General features: G+C 44.2%; 1 protein-coding gene across 10 annotated transcripts in view; it reads left to right on the top strand.

The window, feature by feature from the left end:
• The window catches only part of PPP6R2 (protein phosphatase 6 regulatory subunit 2), a 100,134-nt gene that overhangs the window by 59,497 nt on the left and 20,848 nt on the right, over nucleotides 1–19,789 (top strand). For 7 of the 10 annotated variants that reach the window (XM_046646165.1, XM_046646160.1, XM_046646159.1 and 4 more), the window contains 5 exons: nucleotides 4,034–4,220; nucleotides 14,372–14,509; nucleotides 16,057–16,122; nucleotides 17,778–17,890; nucleotides 18,276–18,389. In XM_046646165.1, coding sequence (XP_046502121.1) covers nucleotides 4,034–4,220; nucleotides 14,372–14,509; nucleotides 16,057–16,122; nucleotides 17,778–17,890; nucleotides 18,276–18,389 — 618 coding nt within the window. Of the gene's footprint in view, nucleotides 1–4,010; nucleotides 4,221–14,371; nucleotides 14,510–16,056; nucleotides 16,123–17,777; nucleotides 17,891–18,275; nucleotides 18,390–19,789 lie in introns of all 10 variants that reach the window. The other 3 variants (XM_046646158.1, XM_046646164.1, XM_046646163.1) reach the window with 2 other exon arrangements.

The raw sequence follows: 19,789 nt of genomic DNA, 5'->3' as shown, positions 1-19,789 counted from the left end.
GCCTGCCGAATTCTGGACATTTGAGAAATAAAAAGCCAGCAGATATCACTTTTGTTATTCATAAAGCTGGTGTGGGAGAATGTCATTATAGCTGTGGGTGATAGGCTTCCAAATTGTACAGTTAGAACTGCTCAGCCAGTGGGAAGCAGCGCTGGGTCAGGGCAGGACCCCAGGAAGGACAACCTCCTCCCCCTGATGAAACCCTGCTGTACTAAGGGGCAGAGCAGAAAGGAGCATGGCTAAGGCCAGTTGCCCAGAAGAGCCCCCTGTGAGCAGCAAGTCCGGGCACAGAGGGAAGCATCAGGAGCAGGAAGGGAATCTCCTTCATCCTTACTCTGGTAACTCCAGTGTCTGCCTTCCATGTTCCAGGATTTCGTCTTCCTCTTCTTTGGTTTCCTTCCTGTGGTGAATAGTGTACTGAGTTGTACGTGGATGGTAGTGGTTGGGGGTCAGGCCTGTCTGACAATGCACTGTTCTCCTTTTGTTTGTCCGCTGCTCCCTCTGTGTAGAATTCCTACACAGAGGACTGGACATCGTTCTCCTCCAATTTCGAGGACTCATAGTTGTCTTCCAGTTTCTGGCCTTGCTGTTGGCAAGTCTGATGCAGTAAGCATCCTCGGCCTTTGTGTAGCAGGGTTTCTTTCCTCTAGGGGGATATTTAGGTCCTTTTCTACCCCTGTTCTGGAATTTTGCAATAGTGTGAAATTATTTCCTGGGTCAGGACAGGGGAATTCCGGAAGAAACATGGATAATTCAGGAGAGTGGTATAGTCAGAGAGTTTGGGAGAAATTAGTAGATGAGTACAAAACTAAGCAGACAAACTAGGAGAAATCTCGGGGTTGGGGAAAGAAACAAGCAGCTAGGATGAGTGATCAAAGCACTCAGCTGTCACAGCGACCACCCTCTCAAATAGGGAGGCACTGGGCGTCGCAGTTTCACTTATGTGCGAGGCACTCCGGGACCCTTTGACTCTGTGAGTTCGTGGCCTTCGGCACAAGGAAGCTTCCTGTGTTCTTTCTTTGATAATGGTCTCCCGTCCAACTTTCTCACCTCTCTCTGGGACCCCTGACTGGCTGTTAGGCTACCTGGATTCGTACTTCCCTCTTCTTATTTTTGCTCTACATCTGAGAGGTTTCTTCAAGGTTTACCTTCCTGCCTTTTATTGATCTTTAAAATTTCTACCATCATGTTTTTAATTTCTAAGAGGTCTTTCTTATACTCAGATATTTTAAATACAAGCTTCCATTTCTTCCTCATGGATACACTGTCACGGTGTATTTGTTGATGGGGTTCTTCTGTTCTCTGCACGCTGTCTTTGCTTTGTGTGCCTAGTTTTCTGCTGGTGGTTGGTTTGGTCAGCACTTGGGTTCTTTTCAAGAGAAAGACACTAAAGTCAGCAAAGAGTTTGGGGTCTGAGTGGAGCTTGCCCACTACCCTTCACTGTGGGTGATGGGTGGCCGACCGCTTGGTTAGGTGATGACTAGTTGACTTTCCTCTTTGTCCTCTCAGTTTCTGCAGAAAAGAATCCTTCTATCTCCTACCTGTGGGCAGTAGCATCAGCCTGAGTCAGGAAGAGGGGCTGGGGGCACCCCAATGTTGTTTTTACCATGCCGCTATTTCTGGACAGTGTTCCATCTCTCTCTCAGTTGTGTCTTGATGTGACCAAGTCAGGAGTCCTCTGGTCCACTTTTTCAGGGAGTAAACCTCCCAGTCCTGTGTGAGGGCATCAAGGGAGGGGCTGGAAGGCTCACTGCTCTCGTGAGTTTCCAGCCAGTCCCTTCACCCTGCCCAGAACGGCCACCGTCTCCATGTCCATGCCTCTCTGAAGTTGTGTTCCTAGTTGGCGCTCCCCTCTGTGACCACCTGAGACTCAGCTTCCCTGGTGCGCCAAGCCAGTCCTCAGGCTGCCCTTTCCTGTCTTTAGGCCTTGCCCTGTGTCATTTCTACTTCTCTTTTTGTGTATTTTTTCTTGGCATTATTTGAATAGGAGTTTGAGAGGGAATGGCATCAAGCTTGTGTGTTCGATTTGCTATGTTTAGCTGGAATTCCTATTCCTTGTGTAAATTTTATAATCTGCGAAAGCTGTACCTGTTTTTTTAAGAATAATTATAAAATACTGATAAAGAAAATCTCAAGCCCTCCACCTAGACATAAGCTTACAAGGTCAGTGCCTTGTCACTCAGCTGCCACACATGTGCATGCGTTTGTGTGTGGAGACAAGATTGGAGTCCTGTGCTCTGCAGCAGCTTCCTGAAGGAGTGGTCCGTGCTTTTCTCTGGGGCTTGTGTCTCTCCTGCAGCTTGATGAATCTTTTCTTATTTTTTGGAGTCTGGTGGACACCCCTCTGCCTGGGTGATGCGGCACCTTGCTCTGGCCTTCGGTGCTGCCAACTTGGCCCTTCTGCCCTACACTGCCAGCAGGCTTCCTCTGGCTTTTCCTTCCACGGTACGGGGCCGCCTCGTCTGATCCTTTTTAACAATCCCACAAGGTGGGCACTGGACACCCCTCTCTGGGCACTGACCACACCTGTCTCTGGGCACTGGCTACCCCTCTCCCTGGGCACTGGCCACCCCTCCCTGGGCACTGGCCAACTCCTCTGGGCACTGGCCACCCCTCTGTCTGGGCAGTGGCCATCCCTCTGTCTGGGCACTGGCCACACCTCTGTCTGGGCACGGGCCACACCTCTGTCTGAGCACTGACCACCCCTCTGTCTGGATTCGCTCTGGTAGCCTGGGCCTGCTTGCTGGACTGGGCCAGCTCCTTGTGAACCTGGCAGGTCCCTCACACCCATCCTGCTCACCCAACACTATTTCTCTGAGCTCTGCTCTGCGCTAACGAGCAACACCCAGCCCATAGCCAGCCTGAGACCCTTTCCGTCTTTTACCCCTTCCACACTTGGTTGGCTGCCACACTCTACCAACCCATAGAGTTTCTCAAATCCAGGCACCTCTAGCTGATCCATAATGACTACCTTGGTTTAGGTCTGTGCTGGGGCCCATGTTGGTGGCTACCAGGAGTAGGAAGATCATAGTGGCTGACCCTGACCCAGGGCTTACTGTGTGCCAGGTGCTGCTCTGCTTTGTACATAGCCTTGTCGGGGGTGGGGACTTGCACCTCCTCCTTCAGATGAGGAAGCCCACAGAGAGGTTAGGCAGCATTCCTGAGGCTACACAGTTTGTCTCATGTAGTGCCAGGTGGCTCCAGGGCAGTCAGCCCCACAGGACACTCCCACCTGGTTCTTGACTATTCCAGCCCCCAGCACCCTCACCCTCATTTCCAGATATGCTCAGGTATGGCATTGGGCATTTTTACTGGCACTGCTGTTGCAGGCTTTGTCCTAGATGCAGCAGGTTGTTCAATAGGCATGCCTGTCCCGGGGGTGATGGCAGTGACCCCATGTCTGTCGGATGGTAAGGCAGGGAGCTCAATGATATCATGGGATTGCATGTAATGGGATGAGAATTATTTTTACCTGGTTATTTTTATCAAATGAATAGTACATCATTTTCATATATTAGTATTTCTAAATAATAACTCGCCTGTGTAACACCTCATAACTGGTACTGCATTGTAAGCTGCTGGTGTGACATTTCTTCAGACTGGGAACAAGCTGGATCTGTGCTTGTTGATATGTAGGAGCAAGAAGGACGAGCATGATGGAGAACTTGGCCTCACTAACTGGTTAGAGGAGGTGAGAGACCTGGCAGGTGAGTATGAGAACAGAGGCCTGGAGAGAGGTGAAGCCAAAAGACAGAGAAAGGTTATTTAGAAAATGGAAATAGAATGAGAAAATGTAGCATGTCAGAGTGTAGGTATGAGGAACCTGAAAAAGGTATGTTAAAAATGTTGAGCTTCCGATAGTCAAAAATTCCTATTGGTCACAGAATAACTGCATTTTTGTTGTGTTCTGAGGTCTATCAATGTTTTGTTCTTACCTGTGATCTGCTTCCTAAAAGGCAGATTATTGAAGCAGTTTCCTAAGAGTTGGAGAAGTCTAATTTCACCTCCAGTTGCTTGCATTGTGCCCTTTTAGATATCCAAACACAGCTTGTGAGTTGCTGACGTGTGACGTGCCACAGATTAATGACAGACTAGGAGAGGACGAGACTCTGCTGAACCTTCTTTATGACTTCTTGGACCATGAGCCACCTCTCAATCCTCTGCTTGCCAGCTTTTTCAGCAAGACCATTGGCAATCTCATTGCACGAAAAACTGAACAGGTAAATTATCTGCCGAACCCATGTGGTTTGGGATGGCTGATGCTGACATACCTTGCTGTCAGCCACTGCTGGGTGACCCACATTGTCAGGCTGTGGGGAACAATGTTTCTGACTGTTCTGTGGGACACATGTGGAGCAGCATGGGCTGCTGATACGTGAATTGGAATTTGATTAAGAAAGTGGCTTCCCAAGAGATATTTCTGCTGGCCGACTCTGGAATAAGCAGCACTTCCCGCCATCCCTGGGAGCTGCACAGCGCCCCAAACTAGGCCAGCTTGTCCTGTCACCAACGAGTCACAGGCGTGAGGTCTAGGAACGTGCCTAAATCATGGCAGGACCTTAGGACATCCACCACCATTTGTGTGGCAGGTGTCTGTGTGTCTAGGGCACTTAATGTTTAAAAGCAAATAAAAGAAAACTTCTGGCATTAGGCTTCTGTAAAGTAGTGAGTCAATTTGTTTCATTCCATTGGAGCATGGTGTTCCTGGAGTCCGTACTTGCTCCTGCCTTACATTCAACCTGACATGTGACTCACTGCAATCCGCACTAGACACACACAGAAGTAGGGTGTGAGGTGTATTGATGGTACCCATCACCAGCTGCAGCAGCCAGTCTTGCTCAGTCTTCTTTCATCTTTTATCCCCTGCCTACCATCCCCAGTGGATTATTTCAAAACAAATCCCAGATACATCATTTCTTCTGTAAATATTTCAGCATATAGCTCTAAAATATAAGAACTTTTTCGCCTTTTAGATATAACTACAGGAGGGGACAAGACTTTGCTGAGCAAATCACATTATCACACCCCAAAATATTAACCATAATTGTTTAATATCATCAAATACCCAGTCAGGAAACAAACCAATATTTTATGTATATGTCTGGAGCTCTGCAAAGGTGCAACCCCAGGGCAGATCATTGTTCACTTGAAGAAATTCTCTTGCTGTGTTGTAAATGTTCAGTGCAGTGTCGTCTTTCATGGGATCATAAATCTTAGATTTGCAAGGGACCTCAGAGGACTGCCTCACCTCAGATATTTCTTTTGAACCAGGCAGAGTATGAATGAAGAATAGTGGCAGTAGTGGGGTGGTGGTGATGGTACAGAGAGAGGTGCTCCTGGTGTTGACAGTGGTAGTGGTACTAGGATAGTAGTATGAGTTGTAATCACAGTAGTAACAGTTGTGCTGGGGTAGGGGGTGGTACTGGTGGTGGGGGCGGTCATCGTGGCTATTGAGTAGTGGTAGAAGTTATAGAAACCTTTCCTGTCTGGCCCTCGCAGCCTAGTGACTGGATGTGTGTACCTCTTAATTTCCTGTAGCCTGACTATACTCTTCTGTTACTTTCAGTTATTTTCTGAATTTTGCTGTTTCATATAGTATTTCCCTCTTCTTCCCTTGCCTATTGCATCAAAATTAGGTGAACTGCTCTCTTAAAAAATATGAAAAAGTTCAAACAAGACAAAAATACACGAAACTGTCCTATAATACTCTAGAGGTAACTACTGTTGATTATTCAGTGCATGTTTCTCTTAAGTTTTTTTTTCAATAGATGTACTAATATATACTTATTATTTATTTTCACATAATGGCATCATACTCCAAATACTGAAAGTTACTTTTTAAATTTAGAAATAGATCTTGTACATCTTTTCCTATAGAAGTACCATGTTCTTTCTAGCAGACGTGGTGTCCATGGTATCGCTACTCCAGAGTTCTGTATCAGCAGCCTGGGAGTGGGCTTGTTTCCATATTCGGCTGTGATAGGACTGTAGTGAGTATTTCTTCCATGTTTCCATGAAAGGTGGGCTGTCAGGGAAAGGACCTAACTCTTCATTAAAGATTATTTCAAATTTGTAAATTAGAGAAAATACTTTATGAACTCCCATATCTTAGTCACGCAGCTTCAGCAATTATCCATTCATGACCAATCTTATTTTTGCTACATCCCCTATTTCCAACCCCCATCCCAGATTATTTTGAAGCAAATCTCAGATACCAAATAATTTTATACATAAATATTTCAGTTTCTGTTTCTATAGGGTAAGGATTCTTTTTACAAGCATAATCACAATTCCTTTTTATTACTGAGTAGTATTTCATAGTATGGTGTACCACAATTTGTTTAACCATTCACCTACTGAAGGACATTTTAGTTGCTTACACTTTTTAGCTATTAAAAATCAAGCTGCTGTGAACATTGTGTACAGTCTTTTGTGTGGATTCTTGTATTTGAAGTAAATTTCTTGGAGACAACATGTAGTTAAGTCCTGTGTTTTTATCTACTCTGTCCATTTGTCTTTAATTGGCATGTTTAGGCTATTTACATTTAATTGTAATTATTGATATACAGTAATGAGTCACTTAATGATGGGGATACGTTCTGAGAAGTGCATTAGGCAATTTTGTCATTGTGTGAACATCATAGAGCACACTTACACAAACCTAGATGATATAGCCAGCCTACTACACACCTAGGCTGTATGGTACTAATCTTATGGGACCACCGTCATATATGCAATACCTCATTGACCCAAACATTGTTATGTGGTGCATGACTGTATTAGGGCCTTATGGCTGCCATTTTATTTGTAGTTTTCTCTTTGTTCTGTTTTTCATTTCTCTTTTCTTTTTCCTACTTCCTGTGGGTTACATAACCATTTAAAAAATTCCATTTTGATTTATCTATAGTGTTTTTTAGTATATCTCTTTGTGTAGGTTTTTTAGTGGTTGCTCTAAGTGTTACATTATATGGTCATAACTAGGATGTGTGTGTGGTCAGCTTGAATGGTAGTGAAAGTGGTTGAGCCAATTTACAGTCCCATGAGCAGAGTATGACAGTTCCTGTTGCTCCACTTCTTCATAAACTTTTAATATTATCAGTGTTTTTATTTTGGCCATTCTAGTGGTTTTAATTTGCATTGGTTTTAATATAGCATTGTGATTTTAATTTGCATCTCCCTGATGACTAATGAGCATGAGTACTTTTTCATATATTAATTGGTCATTTGTGTTTTCTTTCATGTAATCTGTTGCTTTTCTTTTTTTTTAAAATTTTTCTTGTTGAGGGTTATGATAGTTTACAACATTGTGACATTACAGTTGTACATTATTACTTGTCAGTCATCTTATAGGTACTCCCCTTCACCCTTTGTGCCCACCCCCCACCCCCCTTCCCCATGGTAACCACTAATCTGTTCTCTTTGTCCATGTGTTTTTTTTTATCTTCCATGTGTGAGTGGAATCATAGTGTTTGTCTTTCTCTATCTGGCTTATTTCACTTAACATAATATCCTCAAGGTCCATCCATGTTGTTGTGAATGAGATGATTTTATCATTTTTTATGCCTGAGTAGTATTCCATTGTATATATATATACACCATATCTTCTTTATCCAGTCATCAGTCAGTGGGCACTTAGGTTGCTTCCACGTCTTGGCTATTGTGAATAATGCTGCAGTGAACATAGTGGTACATAAGTCTCTTTGAACTGCTGATTTCAAGTTCTTTGGATAAGTACCCAGTAGCGGGATGGCTGGGTCATACGGTATTTCTATTTTTAATTTTTTTTTTTTTGAGGAAGATCAGCCCTGAGCTAACATCTGCCAATCCTCTTTGCTGAGGGAGACTAACCCTGAGCTAACATCCGTGCTTATCTTCCTCTACTTTCTGTGTGGGATGCCTGTCACAGCATGGCTTTATGAGCAGTGCCATGTCCGCACCTGGGATCTGAATCAGCGGACCCCAGGCCGCCAAAGCGGAATGTATGCACTTAACCACTGCACCACCGGGCAGGCCCCTATTTTTAATTTTTTGAGAAATCTCCATACTGTTTTCCATAGTGGCTTCACCAGTTTGCATTCCCACCAGCAGTGTATCAGGGTTCCTTTTTCTCCACAACCTCTCCAACATTTGTTATTTTTCATCTTGGTTATTATAGCCATTCTAACAGGTGTAAGGTGATATCTAAGTGTAGTTTTTTTTCTAAAAGATTTTGTTTATTTGTTTATTTTTCCTCCTTCTCCCCAAAGCCCCCCAGTACATAATTGTATATTTTAGTTGTGGGTCCTTCTAGTTGTGGCATGTGGGACGCCGTCTCAGCATGGCTTGATGGGCAGTGCTAGGTCCATGCCTAGGATTCGAACCAGGATTCAAACCTGGGCTGCCGAAGCAGAGCACACGATCTTAACCACTCGGCCACGGGGCCAGCCCCCGCTAAGTCTAGTTTTGATTTGCATTTCCCTGATGATCAGTGATGATGAGCATCTTTTCATGTGCCTATTGGCCATCCGTATATCTTCTTTGGAGAAATTTCTGTTCATATCCCCTGCCTATTTTTTTTGATCAGGTTCTTTGGCTTTTTGTTGTTGAGTTCTGTGAGTTCTTTGTATATTATGGAGATTAACCCTTTGTCGGATATATGATTTGCAAATATTTTTTCCCAACTGGTAGATTGTCTTTTCGTTTCAATCCTGTTTTCCCTGGCCTTTTAGAAGCTCTTTAGTTTGATGAAGTCCCACTTGTTTATTTTCTGTTGTTTCCCTTGTCCAAGGAGACATGGTGTCTGAAAAGATCCTTTTAAGACTGATGTCAAAGAGTGTTTTGCCGGGGCCACCCCAGTGGCGCGCGGTGGTTAAATGCTCACGTTCCGCTTTGGCAGCCCGAGGTTCTCTGGTTGGGTTCCCGGGTGCGGACATGGCACTTATTGGCATGCCATGCTGTGGTAGGCATCCCACGTATAAAGTAGAGGAAGGTGGGCACGGATGTTAGCTCAGGGCCAGTCTTCCTCAAAAAAAAAAAAAAAGGAAGAAAGAGTGTACTGCCTGTATTTTCTTCTAGATGTCTTATAGTTTCAAGTGTTACCTTTAAGTCCTTGGTCCATTTTGAGTTTATTTTTGTGAAGGGCATAAGAGAATGGTCTATTTTCATTCTTTTACATGTGGCTGTCCAGTTTTCCCAGCACCATTTGTTGAAGAGACTTTCCTTTCTCCATTGTATGTTCACAGCTCCTTTGTCGAAGATTAGCTGTCCATAGTTGTGAGGTTTTATTTCTGGGCTTTCAATTCTGTTCCATTGATCTGTGTGCCTGTTTTTGTCCTAGTACAATGCTGTTTTGATTACAATAGCTTTGTAGTATATTTTGAAGTCAGGGATTGTGATGCCTCCAGCTTTGTTCTTTTTTTCTCAGGATTGCTTTAGCAATTTGGGGTCTTTTATTGCCCCATATGAATTTTAGGATTTTTTGTTCTATTTCTGTGAAGGAAAGTCATTGGGATTCTCGTCGGGATTGTATTGAATCTGTAGATTGCTTTAGGTAGTGTAGACATTTTAACTATGTTTATTCTTCCAATCCATGTGCATGGAATGTCTTTCCATCTCTTTATGTCATCATCAGTTTCTTTTAGGAAAGTCTTGTAGTTTTCATTGTATAGGTCTTTCACTTCCTTGGCTAAATTTATTCCAAGATATTTTATTCTTTTTGTTGCAATTGTGCATGGGATTGTGGTTTTGAGTTCTCTTTCTGTTAGTTCATTATTAGAGTATAGACATGCAACTGATTTATGTAAGTTGATTTTGTACCCTGCAACTTTGCCGTAATTGTTGATTACTTATAGTAGCTTTCCGATGGATTCTTTAGGGTTTTCTATATGTAAAATCATGTTGTCTGCAAACAGTCAGAGTTTCACTTCTTCGTTGCATATTTGGATTCCTTTTATTTCTTTTTCTTGCCTGATTGCTCTTACCAAAACCCCCAGTACTATGTTGAATAAGAGTGGCAAGAGTGGGCACCCTTGTCTTGCTCCTGTTCTCAGAGGGATGACGTTCAGTTTTGCCCCATTGAGTATGATATTGGCTGTGGATTTGTCACATATGCTCTTTATTATGTTGAGATACTTTCCTTCTATATCCATTTGATTGAGAGTTTTTATCATAAATGGATGTTGGATCTTGTCGAATACTCTCTCTGCATCTATTGAGGTGATCATGTGGTTTTTATTTCTCATTTTGTTAATGTGGTGTATCGCATTGATTGACTTGTGGATGTTGAACCATCCCTCTGTCCCTGGTATGAACCCCACTTGATCATGGTGTATGATCTTTTTAATGTATTGCTGTGCTTGGTTTGTCAGTATTTTTTTGAGGATTTTTGCGTCTATGTTCATCAGTAATATTGGCCTGTAATTTTCCTTCTTTGTGTTGTCCTTGTCTGGTTTTGGTATCAGGGTGATGTTGGCCTCATAGAGTGTGTTAGGGAGTGTACCATCATCCTCAATTTTCTGGAATAGTTTGAGAAGATTGTTGCTTATTTTCTACTAGGCTGTTTCTTCTTCTTTGATTTGTAAGAATTCTCTATCTTTCATGGATATAAGTCTTTTGTTGCTTTTGTGTTGCAAACATCTTTTCCCACTTTGGGTTGCCTTTTTTTTTTTTTTTTACTTTCTTAATGGTATCTTTTACTGAGCAGAGCTTCTGATTTTCATGTAGTTTAGTTCCTAATTCTTTTTGTTTGTCGTTGATGGTGTTTTTGTTCTAAGAAAACTTTACTTACCTCAAAGTCATAAAGATATTCTTCTGTATTATCTTCTAGAAGCTTAATTGTTTTACCTTTCATCTTGCTATCTGCAGTCTACCTGGAACTGATTCTTGTAAATGGTGTAAGGTTGAAGTATTTTTTTGAATATGGATATCCATTTGACCCAGCACCATTTGTTGATAAGGCCATTCTTTCTCAATTGCTTTACAGTGCCCCGTTTGCCATAAATCAGGCGGTCACGTCTGTATATGTCTGTTTCTGGACTGTATTCTGTTCTGTTGTCCTGTTTGTAATTGCACCAGTACAACACTATCTGAATTGGTATAGTTTTATACGTTTTGCTATTCGATAGAGTTAGTCCTGTCACTTTGTTTTTCTTTAAGATTGTTTTTACTGTTCTTTGCCTTTTGCATTATTTTAGAATGAGCAAATTTTAGAATGAGTTTTTCAGTTTCCACGTTCTCGCCTGCCCTCCCAAAAAAGCCTGCTGAAATTTTGATTAGACTTACATTGGCTATAGATTGAGGTTATTAGCAAATTATAGCCCACAGGCCGAAACCAGTCTGCTGCTTGCTTTTGTAAATGAAATTTTACTGAAACACAGCCACTTCCATTTATTTACATATTGTCTGTGGCTGGTTTTGTGCCACAACGGCAAAGCTGAGTAGTTAGGGCTTCCTTAATTTCTCTCAACAATATGTTATAATTCTCTGGATAGTAGTCTTATACATCTTTCATTAGGGTTATTCTTAGGTAGTTGATATTCTCATGTTATTCCAAATAGTATCTTTTTTATTGAAAATTTTTATTGCGATAATTGTAAATTCTTATGCAGTTGTATGAAATAATATGAAGAGATTCTTTGTGTACTTTGCCCAGTTTCCTCCAATGGTGACATTTTGTAAAACACTAGTAGGATATCACAACCTGGGTATTGACATTGATACAATCCCCAGATCTTATTCAGATTTCTCCAGTTTGACTTCTAGTCATTTGTGTGTGTGTATTAAATTCTATACAATTTATCATCTGTGTGGGTTTGTATATTCACCATCACAGTCAAGGTACCGAACAGTTCCAAAACTAAAGGCTCCTTTGTGTTGCCCTTTTGTAACTACCAGCTTCCTCTTGCCCCTACCCCTTCATGCATCCTTCCCCCCTAGCAACCATTAATCTTTACATTTCTAAAATTTTGTTATATCAAATGTTATTTAAATTAAATCATACAATATGTAGCCTTTGGAGATTAGCTTTTTCAGTGCAATTCCCTGTAGATTCATCCAAGTTGTTGTGTGTATCAGTAGTGCATTCCTTCTTATTGCAGAATGGTATGCCATGATATGTGTGTACCACAGTTTGTTTAACCATTCACATGCAGCAGGATATCTAGGCTGATTCCAGTTTTTGGTGATTATCAATAAAGCTGCTATTCTAATAATTTATCTTTATATTCTTTTGTTTTATTTGTGTACCAGATTATATCTTCTGTGATTAATGATAATTTTATTTTGTCCTTTATAATTCTTACACCTTTTGTCTCTTTGTCTTGCCTTGCTGCATTGGCTGGAACCTTGAGTACAATATCGAATCCAAGTGGTGATAGTGGGCCTCCTTGTTTTATTTATTACCTTGCAGGAAAAGCTTTCAAACGTTTTACAGTTTTTTTTTTTTAAAGATTGGAACCTGAGCTAACAACTGTTGCCAATCTTTTTTTTTTCCCCCTGCTTTGTCTCCCTAAATACCCCCAAGTCCATAGTTGTATATTTTAGTTGTGGCTCCTTCTAGTTGTGGCATGCAGGATGCTGCCTCAGTACGGCCTGATGAGCAGTGCCGTGTCTGCGCCCAGGATCTGAGCTGGCGAAACCCTGGGCTGCCGAAGCGGAGCGTGCGAACTTAACCACTCGGCCACGGACCGGCCCCAACATTTTACAATTAAATATGATGTTTATTGTGGGGTTTTTATAGATTTTTTTTTAAATTAGAGTAAGGAAATTTTCTTTATTCTTAGTCTTTTTAGTCTATAACATGAATGGTTATTGAAATTTATCAAATGTTTTTACTGTATCTATTGAGTTGATCATACAATTTTTCTTTTCTGTCTGTTAATGGTAAATTCCACTGATTGGTTTTGTAATGTTAAACCAACCTTGATTTCCTGGAATACACTCAACTTGGTTGTGATATATTATGCTCTCTTTCATATTGCTGAATTTTTGCATCTGTGGTCATTGGTGAGATTGACTTATAATTTCCTTTTCTTGTAATGCCCTATTAGGTTTTCAGAATCAAGGTTTTATGTCCCTATACAATGATATGGGGCATATTCTCTCATTTTGTGTTCCCTTGAAGAGTCTATATAAGATTGGGGTTATTTTCTTTAAATGTTTGGTAGAATTCACTAGTAAGGCCGTTAGAAGCTGGAATTTTCTGTATTGGGAAGCTTTTGTTGATAGATTTTGCTTCTTTTGGTGCTCTAGAACTATTCAGATTCTCTGTTTCTTTTTGTCAGTTTAGGTAAGTGTGTTATTCAGGAAAATTTTTAATTTTTCTAAATTTACATAAATTGGCACAACATTGTTCCTAATAACCTTTCATAATAGTTTTTATATTGGTGGGATCTATAGTAATCTCTCTTGTTTCATTCCTGATATTGTTGTTGGAGCCTTCTCTGTTTTATTTTTTAATCTTCTCTCCAGGAATTTAATCACTCTTTGCAAAGAACCTTCCTCTTCCTCACCTCCTTCACTCTCCTGCTGTCCCCTCTCTTTTCCTTCTTCCTCCTCTCTTTCCTCTTCTCTCAACATGAGTGTGGCTGAGATCCCCACAGCTGAGTGGGCCTTCTCCATGCCCTCATTGTCCCCAGTAGAGTCCTGGGTCCACCTCAGCACAGTGGTTTGGACATGTAGGCACTTTTCTCTATGGCTTAGCTGAGCTGAACTTGCAGACGTGCAGCCAAGAAGGACTCCACCCAGGCTTCTCTACCTCCATTTCCACTCTCACCAAGGACTTGCCTCCTGAGCAGCCCACTGCATCAGTGCTAAAGGCTGTGCCCCAGCCCCTGTGGCTTCCTGCTTAACTGTCACATCTTGTCAGCAGGTCACTAGCCAGCCATATGTTGCCACCTCTTTTCTAAAAGTCTCAGCCCTCTGTCCCTTCACCCACTCTTGGGGCCTGTCAGCAAGCGGCTGTCTCATGTGCTATACTCTCAGGTTTGAGTCCTAGGTCCAGAGGCTGTCAGCGATGACCATCTCCTGGCTCCACTCTGTCTGTACCAGTTATTTCTGTTGGAAAAGCTTGAGCCAGTGTGTACTGAATGGTCACTCTGCACAGCAGCCTGTGCTGTCTCACTCAGGATATCTGTGTCGTGTTGGCACGAAGTCTCAACTGCATAGCAGACCTCCATCAGCCCGGGGTCCTCACATTCCTTGCCTGCCTCAGGACTTTCCTGTGTTCAGGTCTCTCCCTGTCCTTGGAGAGGTTTTTCTTACAGCTTTTTCTAGGTCTTTCCATTATTTATGCTCAATATAATTGAAAACTTTTCTCATGAGAGTTCTTGGGGGAAGCGTCTCGTGGTCATCAGGGGTGTCCCCTGCTTGCCCATCAGGACGTGTTTGATTTCAGGTGATTGTGTTCTTGAAGAGGAAGGACAAATTTATCAGCCTGGTATTGAAGCACATCGGCACCTCGGCCCTCATGGACCTGCTGCTGCGCCTCATCAGCTGTGTGGAGCCAGCTGGGCTCCGGCAGGAGGTTTTGCACGTGAGTGTGTGGGCCCCTCTTCTCCAGAGCCCTCTCCTTGTCTGCATGTGTTTTTGCAGATTTTCCGAGTGCATAGTGAGTGCCTAGCACAAGGAGGCTGGAATTGAGTGAAGGAGCTCAGAGAGCACCAGCATGCCCAGTGCTCCCAGCTTTCCATCCAACATGATTTTCTCCCTCTGAGATCATCAGAATTCTTGTGAAGGCTTATATTCGAGGCTGGATCTGGAGTCTGCACCTTTTCCTGTCCTGCCTCAATCCATTCAAAACCAAAGAGCAGAATGGTTGCTTCTTCCCCCTGATACATTCTGGCCTCCTGCTCTGTGAAGAAGCAGAAATGGGCTTTCCTCACCACCTTCCCCAACCCCAGTACCCCTGTGGTCTCAGAGCAGGAGCTCAGTCAGATGCTGGCTCTGTAAGGAAAGCACTAGCTGACAAGGATTCCATGCAGAGAAATTGCAATGACCAGAGTTGCCCTCTTGCTTGTCCTGGAGTTTGTGCACAAGTGTGTCCTGAAGGTGTTCACAGTGAGAGGAGCTGCTGTGACTCCCTGAGGGCTTTCCCAGAAGAGTGGAGGGTTCTCAACCCGGAGAAGCTCAGGAAATTAGTGCTGGACAGACTGTTCACTGTTGTTTGGCAGGTTTTGTTTGTAATGCAAGTTAAAATAAACTGTTGGTCTTTCTTCCCCTTTTTCCAGCTCCTGGAATCAGATGACAGTTGTCATCAAGGTGGCAGTTTTCACTCATGTGGAGCAGCCTCCCACTAAGAATTAATCACAATAGCTAATGTCCCACAGTGAGCACAGCATAAACATCAGTTGTTAGTAGTGGGAAGCCTGCACTAACTATGCTGGGCAGCTGTGGGGGTAGATTATCCCCTTTCTGGATAAGGGAGTGTCATGGAGGAGCCAGGCATGACCCACGTCTGCCTGGGACTTCATTGTCCTTGGACCGTGAACAGCATTGAGCACTTTAGGCCTGACTTTAATGCTCCTGCTGTCTCAGCAGAGTTGTTTTGCTCCTCTTGATCTTAGAAAGGCCCTGATGCCGCAGGGAACAGAGGTTTACCTGGGCCTCCATGTCCAGGCAGGCTGTGCACTGGGAGAGCCTAATCGGCACTCAGGTGGCTCCAGGCTCCAGCTCGTTCTGTCTTCCAAGATGTTCTGAAGACACAGCTTGTGTATGTTTAAGAGTCTGCACCATTAGGATATATAGATGGTGATTCCCTTCTTTTTAAATTTTGGATCACTCTAGAATTTGGTCACGTTCTTCTTTCTTTCTTTTTCTTTTTCTTTTTTTTTGAGGAAGATTAGCCCTGAGCTAACCGCTGCCAATCCACCTCTTTTTGCTGAGGAAGACTGGCCCTGAGCTAACACGCACACCTATCCTCCTCTACTGCTTATTCTTTCTGGGTCTTGGTGGACACACAGATTGGGCAAAGATCTCTATCCCTGGAACATGGCTCATGGATTTCTGCTGCCCTGAAGGACTTTCTTTCCACTTTAGTTAGATGTGAACAGAATCCTTGACAGGCCTCTTTTTCCCTTTCAGTGGCTTAATGAAGAGAAGATCATCCAGAGACTCGTGGAGTTGATCCACCCGAGTCAGGATGAAGATGTGAGTATGGCGCTCACAGAGCCACCTTCTGGCAGAAGCCCATGCTCTGGGCTGCTGGCGAGCACCCTCTGCTGCTGTCTGAGGGGCAAGTCATTCCTTTCCTCAGACGAGGACCAGTTGGATACTGATTTTCCTTTAATTGAGCACTGACTTCTGGACTTCTTTTTGTTACTAAATAATACATACATATTATAAAAAACAATTCAAACTGAACTGTGTTAGTTGTCTATGGCTAATAACAAATTACCCCAAAACTTATAACAAGTATTTTTTTTTATCTCGGTTTCTGTGCGTCAGGGATCTGGACATGGCTTAGCAGGGTCTCTCACAAGATTGTTGTCATCTCAGGGCCTAACTGGGGAAGGTCCCCTTCCAGGGTCACCAGTGAGTTGGCAGGACTCAGTTCCTTGAGGGCTGCTGGCTGAGGCCGCCCTCAGCTCCACTCCATGTGGGCCTCTCCACAGGGCAGCTAACACTGTGGCTGCTGGCTTCTGTCGGGGTGAGCAAGACAGAAGTCATTCTTCTGTAAACTCATCTTGGAAGTGGCGTTCCTCACTGTGGCTGTATTCTGCTCTCTAGTTCCAGCCCATGCTCAAGGAGGTGGGATTTACAAGGGTGTGAACTCTGGGAGGAAGCCCCCCACTGCCAGTATAGAAGCATGTGAGGTGCCAGTGGGGCTTCCTCTCCCGGCCCCCTCCCCCTTCCCTGCAGTAATCACTTGAGAATTCGAGGTATCTCCTAATAGGCCTTTCTCTATGCATGACAAAACTAAACATACATGCTGTCCTCAGCAATTTTGAGACCAGTGGTGCAAAGTCATGTCTGAGCCTTTGCTGCTGCCTGGCCATACTGTTTTTTGTTCCTGTCAGCCCACAGGGCCAGCCAGCCAGCCAGGTGAGGGTTTCTGTGCTCCCGATTGGGAAAGTAGGATGCCCCTCCACAAGGGTGAGCATTTGAGCTGACTGGCCCATTCCCAGGCCCAGAGGCAGATGTGAGGCCACAGAACCAAGCTGGCTGCTTTCATTTTTCCCTCAAATACTTGTGCGAGCACTTCCTTTAGCCCAGTGTTCCCACAGCGTGCACATTGAGGCTGCGTGTTCTGATGCTCCCTACAAGGAGGGAGGGGCTGAGTTTCTCTGTAATCATAATCATTTAAATACCCCATAGAATACCCCTGCATTGTCAGCAAGTGCCCTGAATCAGAGATGCCATTTTCACAGGGTTCATGTTTCCTTAGAAAAATTGAGTCATTTGTTTTCTCTGTAGCAACTTTCATGTTTTCATTAGCTCACAGGACTCATTCTGAAAATTAGGAGCTACTTGTTAATTTAAAATACAGCGTCGGTAACATGGTCTCATATGCAAGCTATCTCAAAATTGGTCCAAGGGATAGAGTGGTATTTGTTTGATGTTTTTGACCACTGAGGGCCCCATTTGAACTCTTGGGGATAGTTCAGTACAGCTGAAAAGGCTGACCAGGTCTGCATGCCCACAGTGGAAAGGCAGACCAGGCATCTCTGAAATGAACTAGTTTAGAGAGAGTTCATCATCTTTCAAAGAACTGAGCAGTAGGACTGCTGCTTGTCCAGCAGGCAGGCTCTGCTGACATTTCTGCTTGGCCCTGAGGGAGTGCTGTGTTCCCCTTTTCTTTTCAGAGGCAGTCCAATGCTTCTCAGACTCTCTGTGACATCGTCAGGCTGGGCAGAGAGCAGGGCAATCAGCTGCAAGAGGCTCCGGAGCCAGACCCCCTCCTCACAGTGCTGGAGTCGTGAGTGCCGGCCGCGGCGCTGGTGGGCCTGGCTGGGTGGGTGCTGGGGGTCTTTCTGAGTTGTGAGGACATCTCCAAGCCCTATTCTGAGTACCAGGAGACATTGCCACCTCCTCTGATTCAGAAATGCTCACCCTGTTCCAGGGTTAACTTGATGGGCCTATTTCTCAGGGGAGGAGCATCCAGGGGTCTCCTGGCAGGTCTAGCGATTCTGGGCTAGCAGGGGCAGGAGTGTCGTGAGAACCTTGGGGGCCTGGCCTGCAGCCCGAGTGAAGCCCTTCTGGGTTTTAGGGCGTTGCTCCTCCACAGGGAGGAGAGACTGTCCTTTGGACTTTTGTCTGTGTGTCTGCTCTGCCAGGCAGTGACCTCCGTGTGTGTCTGACAGGCAGGACTGCGTGGAACAGCTTCTGACGAACATGTTTGACGGAGATCAGACTGAGAGCTGCCTCGTCAATGGGACTCAGGTGTTACTTACCTTGTTAGAAACAAGGCGGGCTGGGTGAGTGTCTCTCATCATGGAAAACATTGCAGGAGAGCTGAATGTGACACCTCAGTGACATGCGGCCCAAATGAGCGGTCTAGGTGTGTTGTTTGTGTTTTTTAACTAATTTTTAGTTATGCAAGTAATCTCATGGATAGACTCTCCTTGTTGAAAAGGTAAACTTTACAGCTCTGGCCAAGTCCCCTTTGAGCTTCGCCATCAATGGTGTTCCCACCTCAGCCTGAAGGCACCTAGTATCACCGCTTTGCAGAGTGTTATAGGCACATCTGCAGAATACAGCCGGTGGGTTTCCCCAAGGGCTGTCCCAATGAGTCCCCACAGCACTTGTATGTGGTGTGCGGTGTGGTGTGGTATGTGGGGTATGTGTGTGGGTGTGTGTGTGTAGTGTATGTGTTTGAGGGGTGTGTGTGGGGTGTAGGTGTGTGTGGTATTTTTGGTTTTAGTGTGTGTATGTGTGGTGTGTGTGTGGTTTGTGTGTTCTTGGTGTGGGGTGTGTGGGTGGGGTGTGTGGGTGGGGTGTGTGTGTGGCGTGTGTGTTTGTGGTATGGTGTGTGACGGGGGTGTGGTGTGTTTTTGGTGTGTGTATATGTGGTGTGGTGTGGGTGTGTGTATGTGGTGTGGGGTGTGTGTGTTTTGGTATGGTGTGTGTGTGTGTAGGGTGTGGTGGAGTGTGTGTGTATGGTGTGTGTGTGTGTGGTGTTTCGTGTTTTTGGTATGGTGTGTGGATGTGATGTTTTGTGTTCTTAGTATGGTGTGTTTGTGTGGGGTGTGTGTATGTTTTGGGTATGGTGTGTTTGGGTGGTGGGTGTGGGTGTGTGTGTTTTTGATATGGTGTGTTTGTGTGGTGTGTGGGTGTGGGGTGTTGGGGGGTGTGGTGTGGTGTGTCTGGTGTGTGTGTTTTTGGTATGGTGTGTGTGTGTGGTGGGGTGTGTGTGGTATGTGGGGGTGTGTGCATGTGTGCTTCTGTCTGCTCTGTCCGTCCTGCTGTGCGAGTGCTCTGACTCCCAAGGTGACTGCAGTTCCCTTATTTCCTATGCTGGAGGGGACTTCTTTGTAGCCCCCAATACTGATAGCCCTTACTTTTTTTTTAAAGAACAAGAAAATGACAAGAAATTGGTTTAATCTTGGTAATAAGATTACTAGCAATTTCTCTCTCTCTTTCTTTCTCTGGTACCCAATATATACTTATTAGTTTATTACCTAAAAATACAATTATGATGCTATCATCGCTTCCTCTCGTTAGGCCTCCAGAGTACAGATTTCTTCATCTTCATGAGCCCAGGCAGCCTGGGCCTTTTCTGCAGGAAGTGAGGACTCTTCTCAGGGCTTTGCCCAGCCTTGTCTGCACTGGCGGGACAGCATAAAAATTAGGAAAACAGCTTTTTTATCCTTCTGTT

Source organism: Equus quagga, chromosome 19, assembly GCF_021613505.1.
Source record: "Equus quagga isolate Etosha38 chromosome 19, UCLA_HA_Equagga_1.0, whole genome shotgun sequence".
NCBI classification, from domain to species: domain Eukaryota; kingdom Metazoa; phylum Chordata; class Mammalia; order Perissodactyla; family Equidae; genus Equus; species Equus quagga.
This window is presented reverse-complemented; position numbering and strand designations above follow the sequence as displayed.